General features: G+C 39.6%; 1 protein-coding gene and 1 long non-coding RNA gene across 2 annotated transcripts; both read right to left on the minus strand.

The window, feature by feature from the left end:
- Window positions 1-6,705: 6,705 nt before the first annotated feature.
- LOC115208432 (uncharacterized) lies at window positions 6,706-8,325 on the minus strand. Its single transcript, XM_029776492.1, has 5 exons — window positions 8,267-8,325; window positions 7,948-8,171; window positions 7,681-7,852; window positions 7,406-7,533; window positions 6,706-7,237 (listed from the first exon to the last, which is right to left on the minus strand). Exons 2-5 carry the CDS (start codon window positions 8,047-8,049, stop codon window positions 6,908-6,910), a joined length of 732 nt encoding a protein of 243 aa, XP_029632352.1. The 5' UTR covers window positions 8,050-8,171; window positions 8,267-8,325; the 3' UTR covers window positions 6,706-6,907.
- Window positions 8,326-8,656: 331 nt separating this feature from the next.
- On the minus strand, window positions 8,657-9,513 carry LOC115208433 (uncharacterized). Its single transcript, XR_003881172.1, has 3 exons — window positions 9,258-9,513; window positions 8,948-9,029; window positions 8,657-8,792 (listed from the first exon to the last, which is right to left on the minus strand). It is a non-coding gene; the product is annotated as an uncharacterized LOC115208433 (long non-coding RNA).
- Window positions 9,514-12,342: the final 2,829 nt, after the last annotated feature.

The following is a 12,342-nucleotide window of genomic DNA, read 5'->3' on the forward strand; positions in this document are numbered from 1 at the left end:
ATTAAATCGGGTACGTTTTTTATCCGGCCGTGAAAATACTGCCCCCTATCCCAAAGAAGTTAAACCTAACATTGTTAACAGGAAATATTCCTAAAGCAGGGAAAACGGCATATGTACTGCCATTCCAAGGGCAGGGATAGTATTGATCTTGATTATTAACATCCCATCTCCAGGTTTCCATGTCTAGCTAAGATTCACGAGTCTTTGGTATATAAGCAATAAGCTCTTTTTATCTGAGCATGGTATATTGAATATAAATCAATCTGGGTTTAGGCCAGGGCACAGCAACCACGTTAGTTATTAATGATATTGTCAATGCTTTAGAAACTAAAATGAATTGTGCTGCCTTGTTTTTGGACCTGTCAAAAGCGTTTGATACTGTTGGTCATGCTGTTCGATTGGCATGGGCTCTGATGCCTGCTCAGGGTTTCATGATTATCTTAGTGACAGAACTCAGGCCATCCTGATTGAGGTTAAGTTTGAATATCTTGAAGTACATAAAATTGTTCTGCAGGTGTCAATACTAGGACCTGTTCTTTTCACCATTTATATTAATGCTATTGGTTAATATGTAAAAAATTGTACGTTTCATCTATATGCGGGTGATACTATTGATCCTAATCAGTCAGGTTTCAAGACTGGGCATTCAACTGAGACTGCTCTTCTCTGTGTCACGGAGGCTCTCCGCACTGCTAAAGCTAACTCTCTCTCCTCTGCTCTCATCCTTCTAGACCTATCTGCTGCCTTTGATACTGTGAACCATCAGATCCTCCTCTCCACCCTCTCCGAGCTGGGCATCTCCGGCGCGGCCCACGCTTGGATTGCGTCCTACCTGACAGGTCGCTCCTACCAGGTGGCGTGGCGAGAATCTGTCTCCGCACCACGTGCTCTCACCACTGGTGTCCCCCAGGGCTCTGTTCTAGGCCCTCTCCTATTCTCACTATACACCAAGTCACTTGGCTCTGTCATATCCTCACATGGTCTCTCCTATCATTGCTATGCAGACGACACACAATTAATCTTCTCCTTTCCCCCTTCTGATAACCAGGTGGCGAATCGCATCTCTGCATGTCTGGCAGACATATCAGTGTGGATGACGGTTCACCACCTCAAGCTGAACCTCGGCAAGACGGAGCTGCTCTTCCTCCCGGGGAAGGACTGCCCGTTCCATGATCTCGCCATCACGGTTGACAACTCCCTTGTGTCCTCCTCCCAGAGTGCTAAGAACCTTGGCGTGACCCTGGACAACACCCTGTCGTTCTCCACTAACATCAAGGCGGTGACCCGATCCTGTAGGTTCATGCTCTACAACATTCGCAGAGTACGACCCTGCCTCACACAGGAAGCGGCGCAGGTCCTAATCCAGGCACTTGTCATCTCCCGTCTGGATTACTGCAACTCACTGTTGGCTGGGCTCCCTGCCTGTGCCATTAAACCCCTACAACTCATCCAGAACGCCGCAGCCCGTCTGGTGTTCAACCTTCCCAAGTTCTCTCACGTCACCCTGCTCCTCCGCTCTCTCCACTGGCTTCCAGTTGAAGCTCGCATCCGCTACAAGACCATGGTGCTTGCCTACGGAGCTGTGAGGGGAACGGCACCTCCGTACCTTCAGGCTCTGATCAGGCCCTACACCCAAACAAGGGCACTGCGTTCATCCACCTCTGGCCTGCTCGCCTCCCTACCTCTGAGGAAGCACAGTTCCCGCTCAGCCCAGTCAAAACTGTTCGCTGCTCTGGCACCCCAATGGTGGAACAAGCTCCCTCACGACGCCAGGACAGCGGAGTCAATCACCACCTTCCGGAGACACCTGAAACCCCACCTCTTTAAGGAATACCTGGGATAGGATAAAGTAATCCTTCTAACCCCCCCCCCCCCTTAAAAGATTTAGATGCACTATTGTAAAGTGGTTGTTCCACTGGATATCATAAGGTGAATGCACCAATTTGTAAGTCGCTCTGGATAAGAGCGTCTGCTAAATGACTTAAATGTAATGTACGCAATTGCCCCGACTGCTGACCTGGATATGACAAGACTACAGTCCGATTTTGCAGATGTACGCGAAGCCCTAACTGATTTAAAACTTGTGCTTAATACGGGCAAAACTAAATACATTACGTTTTCAAGTTCCGTTAAGATCACATCTTCACTCATCAGATGGTTTTATAATCGAACAAGACCCTGCATACAAATACCTTGGTATTTGGATTGACAATTATTTGTTTAAAAAGCATACGAATAAGCTTGTTAAGAATCTAAGATTTAAAGAGGCAGTGGGAGAACCTATTCAAGTCATTAAATCCGTTTTTTATGTAAAAAGAAACCTATTATTAGCTAGCTATCGGCTACAGCAGACCACTTTGTAGGCTAACTTTACATACTGTTTAGCCAAGTGAATGAAATGCATCAGCTAGCTAACTTTCTATTAGCTACCTATCCAAATTCATTTGTAGATAACAGCCATGGAAGAGAGGGTGAAATTGCAGCTCCAGCTGTCAGTAAAGGGAGAATGTAGGCTACTGGATAGGGCAGGTCATTTTGTGGGAGGACATTATGAGAAGATTCTCCAGTTCCAATCCCTAGAAGGGAAACTTTGAGAGAGATAATAGCAACATAATATTCAGTGCTGTCTAATTTGAGTATAATGAAGCCTATTTCTTTGTTTTCTATCCTCAGCTGTGAAAGCCTGTTTGCAGGTGAAAAGAAAGGTCCCATTGAATGCCACGAGACTAAGGGTATATCCTATATGCCATGGGTTATATCTGTAGGGCTACCTATGTTAGCAAATTATGTATACAAAATACAGTTAAACATCACACAAAGTGTTTAAACTTGTTTTATTCGTCAAATTATTATTCAAAATGAACTAGTGTCAATGTTGATTACAATCCTGCAATAAAGAGGGGAAGGAGTTCTGTCTGTAAATGTCTGTTTTATTCTTAAATTAACATTTCCTTTTTGTCTCGTAAGATCTCCAAATCTAATCATGGATAAAATTTGGCCCCGCTGAAAGATGAATTCAGGGATGTATTTGTGACTTGACACAATGACATAAAAGAATCATCATTAGCTCAATACACCAGCGTATTGATGTTAGCGTTCTAATTGCATTAACTGTACTATTTGTGAAGTCATTTGAGTATGTAGTATGCTTATTGTTCTTAGGATACCAATTATTTGTTATAACTAAGTATGACAAATTTGTTGGTTGCGCTATCCTTATGAATCGAACTTGCTAGTATATTGACTATTCACGTCATGCTTAGCTAAATGGCATAGTCGTTGTGTGTTCTCAATGGACATTGTTAAATGGGGTGGTTTGTAAATTCGCTCTGGCTATTTTGTTCGGATTTCAGAGCACTGGTTTGAATGTACCAGAGCGCAGAATACGGCGGGTTGAATATATCCTGTGTCAGTAAATGTTAGGGAAATAACTTAATTTGAATTATTGCCAGCAGCACAGGGTAGTCCCCAACTTTTGAATAACATGAAAAAAGCCTAACCAGCTCTGATTGGTGAGTAGAATGGAGAATGAGGATGTATTCTCTTGTTTGTTTCTAGAAGTAGCGTTAGCTAGCAAGCTAGCCAACTTTAGCCAGTTAGCTTGGGTGTGAGACCGAGAAAGGTATTCTATTTTGTGAGGTCAGAGAGCTTGGATCAACCCTGCTTCTTGGCAGATTTGGGGGTTGTATAATCCTTGTGAGAATCAAAGACAGTGTATATTGGGTAACATTAAAATTAGCAGTATATATGGGCAAGAGCACGAATGATGTTACGAATCGTCAAACTTTGTTTTACGCCGCATTTAAACAATCGCTAAAGGGTGTAGATTTGAGGGTTCTGTATTGATATATGTAGTGAATCTATTGGCATAAAACCTGTGAACAGAAGTTGTTTGTTTTGACAATTTAAAACTATTGCCATGTTTGTTCTTAGATATAGCAGCTAGTGTTTGTTTTAAGATGCAAACTGAACATTTTAACAGCTTGCTTAGTTCAAATACACAGTAAAAGTGTTCATTTAACTCCTTTTAAGTTGAATTCAACAGTTTCAGATAACATTTGGTCCCAGTGTACATAGTGTTACATTTACTCTACAGGTAGTGTCACATTTCCAGAGTTAATTTGACTCAAAATGGTGTTAAAATTCACACAAATGTGTAATAATATTTAACACTGGTTTAGTTACTCTCCAGTGTTATTTAATCACTCATTTGTGTTAAAATTTACACTTAAATGTGTAATCATATTCAAGACTGGTTTAGTTGCACTCTGCAGTGTTATTTAATCACGCTTTTCAGAGTTGAGTATACTCAAAGTTAATAAAATTGACACTTGTTTTTTTCTCTAGTGTTATCCAGAAAGCTCCACTGCACAGTAGTATTACCCAATTACTTAACTTGGTGTCAATGTGAATAAACACAATTACACATGATAAAACATTTATTGTAAATGTCATCAATTTCAATGTTAATGCACATCAACCCGCCCCTCACCTTGCCTTTAATCAATGTAACCATTTACACTGTCAACATTGCAAGTGACCAGAGAAAGCAATATGGGACAACAAATAGAGATGTAATTCATTCCATACGACATTTGTATATCAAATGGTCTATGATAATGCAGGTTGTCGACATGAAAGAAAACAAAACCATGTTTTGACTTGGTTACTTTGTACGCATTGAAATGTTCTTGAAAAGCTAGAGTAATTAAAGGCACAGTGAGCAGCAACACTTTGCCATTTGATAAAACAGAGGCATTTCAGATTCAATTTTACAACAGATAACCAGGCTTGGGCGGTAAACAAAGCCATGGTATTTAGCCCAGTGCACTTTCATAACCTGAGTGCTAATGGGCACTTGCATTGCCATAGCAATCATAGAACCACCTTTTACCATATTCAAAGACACCATTTCACAGGACCAATGTCTTGACTAAAAAGTGTAGAGGATTGCCAATTGTATGCCATATAGTTTGTTTTTTTGCCAAAGTTTTGGTAATATTTTTTAAAGATTGTAGTTAAAAAAATATATATGCTTACCTTCATACTGCATACACCAACTATGGATTACAGGTCCAATTTTCTAGATGCAGCGGGGATAATAGATTAGAAAATGGTGCTTTGGTTAAAAAGAAATCTGGGGAAACAACTGTTTAAATAAACACAGAGACCCTCTGTTAATATAGGAGAAAATATTATGTTAACTATTTGAAGTAATAAAAGGAGTAGGCCCTAGTGCTGTTCAGTAGAAGTTACCAAATCCCCCAAAATAAGCGGAACGTTTCTCAGTAAGCACCATGACTGAATTGCATTAAGCCCCAAATCATTCCATCCTTCTGATAAATTCACAGCCACTGGTTTATTGTTTCTTTCCATGAATCCATAATCAAAACTTTGTATTCTTAAATCTAATTCTGCTGATGTTACATGTTTTTTTCTTCAGATAAAGAAATAACTTCAACTCGTACTGGGCCACACCCTCTAACACATCATGCATCACATCAACTGAGAAGTTCTCAGTTCTGTGATGATAAATACTCAGAATTTAATAAACATGAATGCTTCACACCAAAAATGTAAGGAAGAGATGGATTCCTATTCATTTCTTGACAGTGAGCAGTGTGCATTTCTTTAGTTCGCAACACTATCTTGGGACAATCTTCAGAGAATTCTGCCTGAAAGTCATATTTTTCTGCAAGACAGAACCTACAGCAATACCTTGCGCTGAAAGACTCCACCAGGCCAAACAAACTATGTAGACCCAGATTATCGCCAGTAACATGGACCACACTGCCATGAACACAACCACTGTATAAAGGAACCACAAAGCCATCACTCTCTAACACTTTAATGTCTCGAACAATAGAAGCAAGGATTGCCCTTAATCCATAATGTTTAAGATCTTGAGCATGAAATAAGGCACGCAGGTGTATGTTAGCCAAACAAGAACTCCATTTAGGAGAGAAGTTCCTTAAAGTAAAATACATAGCACCCAATTTATGAATTACTCGCTTTGAACCCACAGGGTTTGCAACCTCAAAATCATCATAGAACAATTGAATCTGTATGACGTGCCTTTCTGTTGAGAACAGAGAGTGACTCCTAATAAAAGATCCATCACACATCACAGACTCTTGTGTCACTGGGATCACAAAACATCTCTGAAACATGTTTACATTTGAATATTGACTGCAAGGTAGACAATATTGGAACATACTTGAATTTGTCTTGAACTACGATCTGGTCATATGTTCCAGTCTTTTTGTTTCGTCTTGTGTCAAATCTTGAACCAATGACATGCTAAACTGGTTCTACAGTTTCCCACTTCTCTGTGAAAAATGTGGACCTCTTGTATTCATAACTTAGCACAATGAAAGGATTCTCTAACCCTTCAAAACATGCCTCAACTTTCTTGGACATTTCAGTTTGTCCTTCATCACATAGAACATGCTTAACGACAGTTTATTTAGCTCGCTGTTGGATATCATGAACTATCTCTTCCATGGAATTCACAACAGAATGAACTGTACTTTGACCTACAACTGCTGCCTTTAGATCAGCAATTACAGACGCACAACGATTTACAATGTCTGGGGAAGACATCGCTGATTCACTCTACATTTTCAGTCAACACTTCTCCAACATCACTACCTTTACAAGTGTTAAAGGTGCTTTGAGAGTTTGAAATATCAACATCACCGACTGAACCAAATTAACTGCTAATGTGGCAACTACTTAAATGCTTTCTAAAACCAGAAAAGCTACCAAAGGAATGTGAACATCCCACTTGACCACATTTTAGATGAAGAGTTCTCCCTGGACAAAGTCCATTAATTACTTTAAGGTGCTTGACAAGGGTGTTGAACTTGTATGCTCAGTCTTGCATAGAAAACACTTCATAGTTTCACTAATGCAACATTATTGCTCTCAACACAGCAACTCGGGGAGTCTCCTTTGTTTCCCCTATATCAATTTTATAGATGGTTGTTTGCACAAAAGTGAAGAAGTTACTCAGGCAAGAACTGTATGACGTACCAAAGACGAAGTGAGCCTTAAAGAGTTTGTCAAAGAGTTTGTCAAAGGCTCCTACTGAGGCCGTTGCCTTGCATGGAACCGCATGCTTGTCGATCACAACAAAGTAGGAGTGAATGCTGCTCTTTGTGGATCCCAAGGCAAGAAGGTAGGGCTGACTGCTTTGGGTGATGCTATCCATATGCTGCTGCACACTGGTTCCAACCTAAAACACGAGATATTGGTAGGAGCATTTAGTGACTAACTTCTTTCAAAGGTTATAGGAACATCAGATCACTTCACACTATGCATGGGAGCTTGAGGTAGGGACAGATTATTAAACTTGAGCCATTTCTGGTGTCTGGTGTACACATTTTAGACAACTTTTTGACACCTTTTGAAATTTGATGAGCTGATCTACCCCTTGACATGCAGACATCTGTCCGGGCTTCTTACGACCTTGCGCAGCTGGTGGTAGCAGATGTAGCAGCAGCAAGATAGCGACCATGTCACTGTCCCAGCCTGTTGATCAGTAAATCAATGTCAAGTGTACATTTTCCACATTTGCATTCAATACTGGTTGTCACAAACTTACATTGCTACCAAAATGCATATTGTACACCTGCACAAAAACAATAATGGCAAGATAAAACATTGCTCTGCTCATACCATTCTCATTTTCAACAGCTGACTCAGCATTGCGCATCAATTCCAAGAGTTCTGTGGTGGGTGTAAGTCCATGGCTTTCCTTCATCACTTTTCCCTTGAAAGTGGTTGGCCACTTCTCCAAGAACTTGTTGGCTGTGGCCTCACCAAACAGAAGCCTGAAGTCTTGTTCTATCTGCAATGAAACAAGCACACAAAAATAATCAAAACTGATTGACACTTGAAGCGGTATTTGGTATTTTGGTGGTGTAGTGATTTAACATGTCATACCAGTCCTGGTATATCCAATACTCTGGGGAAGACTGAGAAGGCATCTGCTGATTTGTCTGCATCATTGACCGTTGCTTGGCAATGAGGGAAGGTAGTCTTCATCTTCTCCCGGACGGGGTCTTCATCAGCAGAGTATCTCAAAACAGCAATGGCTGCCTCGATGTCTTCGTTAATTGGCACTTCGTCACGGGTGAAGGGTTGTCGACCTTGGCCTGGCCCACCAACTGGAGACAAAGTAAATTTGAGAGCCTCCTGCCTGCATGATTCACAACTCATTAAATCATTGTTATATTAGCCTATAATATGTATGTGAACCTACCTTTGGGAGATTTGCTCTTTTGTGTGCTCTTCAATCGACATGCTAGGTATCCAGACCAACTCTCTCGATCATAGTAATGTTTCTACATAATACATACATATAAATGCATAATGTATACATTTCAAAGACTGATAATGTACGTAATGTTCCAGAGATACTTTTACTTTACTTGCACATACATTTTTTGAAAATGAGTCTTCAAGATAAGGAAACAATGAAACAATTCCCTGTGCATACATCATCCTGACCTTTTTGGGGAGGTATATGAATTCCATGAGTACACAATCAAACTCAATTGGCATTGGACAACCACTAATAAAGACAATTACTCATGCGTACAATAATGACAATATTTACTTGTTACCCAAATCATTTGTTTACCCATGTGTTTCTGTCATCTCAGCAGCAAGTATGTTGATCATCTGCCTTCTGGTGGCATCTGTCAGAGTCTTGGTTTTTCCATACTCTTGTATGATGCTTTCACCACCAGGTTTTGATGTTAGGATTCTTTCAATCAACTTTAAAGCTAAATAAAGAAATAAGGTGCTCTGGATGAGTAAATTCAACTATAAGATTTAAAAAAGAGTAAAAACTGAAAAGAATTAGCTCAAGAACACTCCCCAATCCCATAATATGAAACAAACATACAGATTACACGAAACAGTAGTTCCTACCACATACCGCTTCAGCCTCAGTTATCCGGCACTGTCTTTTGGGTTGGCTCCCTTCACCAGTAGCTGCTTCTTCATGATGGTTACACACACTGTAATTCAGAATTACAGTGTCATCAGATCTTACAGAGGATGACGATGATGATTGAGAGGCTTTAAAATAGGAGAGCAAAAAAATGTAAAAGCCACATGAATATGTGAACGTTTAGTATTTTGAATTGTGTCATACTTGTTAATTAATAGCCTTTCAGCTTAACATTAAACTGTGAAGAGTCTAAATGAATAAATACTACAAATAATTTCACACAGTGATGACCCACCAAGTCCTTCATCACCTAGAGTGATCCAGAAGTTGCCAGGTGACTCCTTTGCAATCTCTTCAAACACCTCCGAGTCAATTTCTGTGTGAGACTGGTCATACACTTTGATGTCAGACTGTCTTTCCTCTGGTATGCTGAATTTGATGAAAACGGAAGAAAAAAAACCACAGACATTGTGTGTCCAGGTGAAATAGTAGTGTCAATATGAAGAAAAATACAACTTAACCTGTTGGGGCTAGGGGGCAGTATTTTCACGGCCGGATAAAAAACGTACCCGATTTAAACTGGTTACTACTCTTACCCAGAAACCAGAATATGCATATCATTTGTAGATTTGGATGGAAAACACTCTAAAGATTCTAAAACTGTTTGAATGGTGTCTGTGAGTATAACAGAACTCATATGGCAGGCCAAAACCTGAGAAGAGTCCATGCAGGAAGTGCCCTGTCTGACAATTTGTTGTCATTCTAGGGCATCTATATCAAAAATACAGCATCTCTGCCCTAACATGACATTTTCTAAGGCTTCCATTGGCTCTAAGAAGGCACCAGAAAGTGGAATGAGAGCTCTGCAGTCTCTGGGTGAAAAACAGCAGGAGTGTTTGTGAGTGTTCGTTGTAAAGCCTTTTTGAAATCGGACAGTGTGGTTAGATTAACGAGAGTCTTGTCTTTAAAATGGTGTAAAATAGTCATTTGTTTGAGAAATTGAAGTTATAGCATTTATGACGCAAACGTCCCACCTTGCCCAGGGAGGTTAACTAACTAAAGGCACCATCAAACCTAAGGTAACGTACGCACCTTCTTTCAAGAAAGAATCAAATGTCAGCTTTGACAGTTTCACATATTTTTGCTCTGCCACGTATTAAACATGTTGGGTATACCTGGTTTTAAGCAGAAATCCCAAATCTTCACTAGTGCAATCAAACCAGCTAACTCAATGTTTCTCAGTCCTGCTCCGACCCAGCACAGTACTGGACAATATAGGCGTCTCCCTGACATAGTTCAGTCTTCATGACTTGAAACAGATGTGTTAGATGAGTGAGACATTGTTCAGTGCTCTGGGGTCCGGCAGCATTAACACACTGACCTAGTCTAGTACAACCCACTGAAAAATATTTTACTTATCTTCATTTGCAGAGTGTAAGTGAATCATAAGGGTTATCATAATAATTGAGGTGGCCAATGAAGTTATTCCTTGGAGCCTGGAGCAAGTTAACTTTGACTGTGAACTGTAACAAAAGCAAAGCAGACAGGTTAGCTAAACCGGATTACTCCCATCTAAAACACACTTTACATTGTTTGCGAGATCAACATAATATCACTATAATCCCAGTGTTCATAGAGTACCACAGTATAAATCATAATGCCCATAAAACCTAGCGGTCAAACAAGGAACTGGTTCCAATTGTTTTTCAATCATTCCCATAGGTGATTTTGGAAACATTTAAAACAAGGGCTGTGTTTCATGTAGGTTTGTCCTGGTGTGATTTTTTGATATGTAAATCTCTCTAGGACAAGGTATATATTTGCCTGTACTTACCCCCCAAAAATGATATGCTAATTAGCTATTCATGTAATTGTATTTATTAGGGATCCCCATTAACTTCAGCTACTCTTCCTGGGGTCCAAACACATAGAAGTGGTGCAGCACAGGGCCGTAGTGAACGCCATTTCTTCAGCCGGTTAGAGGTGGTTGAGGTCCATACCTGGTTTGGTTAAATTTCCTTCCATGCATCTACATACCATCTGTAGTCACAATCCATAACCTCGAGAAAGGACAGATCAAAACAAGAATTCAGTTCAGTGCATCTCTGATTCAGGAAATCCAGACAAGCATTCAAGAAATCCAAACAAATTATCTACTGTATGACAAATTATTACTACTACCAATATTCTTAATGCAAATTTCTAAAACAAATGTCAAAGAGAATAACACATTCTGTTGAAACAATGTATTTTTTAAAACAAAGCAGACCCAATCTGGTGAGATTTATCAAAACAAAACAGAACAAACAACGCAACAATACACTCCTTCCTACATCACTCAATACATTTCTATATATCACTCAAGGTGTGTAAACCTCAATTCCACCCCACCCCCCCAAAAAGGTAATTCCCCCATTTTGACACATAATTCACATAGTGACTAATGTGTAAAAACAACAACACTGCAAATCAAATTCGAATTACTACCCTTAATAACAAACAAAAAAACATTTGTACCCATAACTTCATAGAAAAATAGACTAGAGACAGGACTATCCTTCTTGTGGTCCTATTAGTTATAAAACTTCTCCGTAGTTATCAGCATTACAAATGACCTTCAAATCATCATCCAATGTCTCGCAGATTTCTAGCGAGGATGATCAAACCACACTAGAAAGTCAGGACAGAGGTCAGAGGTCATTCAAACCCTTCAAATAAGTGTTTATTACTATATTAAATTAATTATGTAAAAACAGTCAAAACATTTCAATTTCCAGGTTCACAGTAAGTTTCTTCAGTACATTTCTTATCAAAATAATTAACGTGTTCAATAAAAAATTCCATGTGTGTGTATACCCCTTTAAGATATCTCGGCATTAACCTATATTCATAACCAGTAAGTTGTGTGTGTGTTTGTGTGGTAAACCATATGGCAAAAACAAACAAAAATGGCCAGGCCTTATTTAATTTGGTAACTCCTCTTTACCACCGAATTCGGATATCTTTATACCTATAAAATTACCGAATTTCACTAACCCCTCTCCCAAGACCACAGCCTCAGGAAACATTTCAAAGAGAGAGAGAAATGACCACCCCCATTCTCCTGGAAGAGAAAGCGTCAATTTCTTTAGGATTCACTATACTAATATCATAATCAGCCACCCAAAGGTTTTAACTACAAACAAACATGATAATGATAAGTCCATTGTACTCCCTCAAATCATTAATCATTTGTTTTAATGTACCCCAACGTTTATGTGCACTTAATTTAGCATGCACTACCATTAGACACGGCAACATGTATCTCGCCCCCGAGTCTAACAATTCACTCCCATATCGTATTATATGACTGGTCTCTCTTTTCTATAACCATGTAAAAT

This window comes from Salmo trutta, chromosome 14, assembly GCF_901001165.1.
Source record: "Salmo trutta chromosome 14, fSalTru1.1, whole genome shotgun sequence".
Lineage (NCBI taxonomy): Eukaryota > Metazoa > Chordata > Actinopteri > Salmoniformes > Salmonidae > Salmo > Salmo trutta.

Bases quoted from the DNA above. Each gene is read 5' to 3' on its own strand.
- LOC115208432 (XM_029776492.1), bottom strand. From the start codon at position 8,049: ATGAAGACTACCTTCCCTCATTGCCAAGCAACGGTCAATGATGCAGAC. The intron at 7,534-7,680 runs GTATGAGCAGAG...ACTGATCAACAG, and splicing joins AGCTGTTGAAAATGAGAATG to GCTGGGACAGTGACATGGTC. The intron at 7,238-7,405 runs GTGTCAAAAAGT...CTCGTGTTTTAG, and splicing joins AGCTCATCAAATTTCAAAAG to GTTGGAACCAGTGTGCAGCA.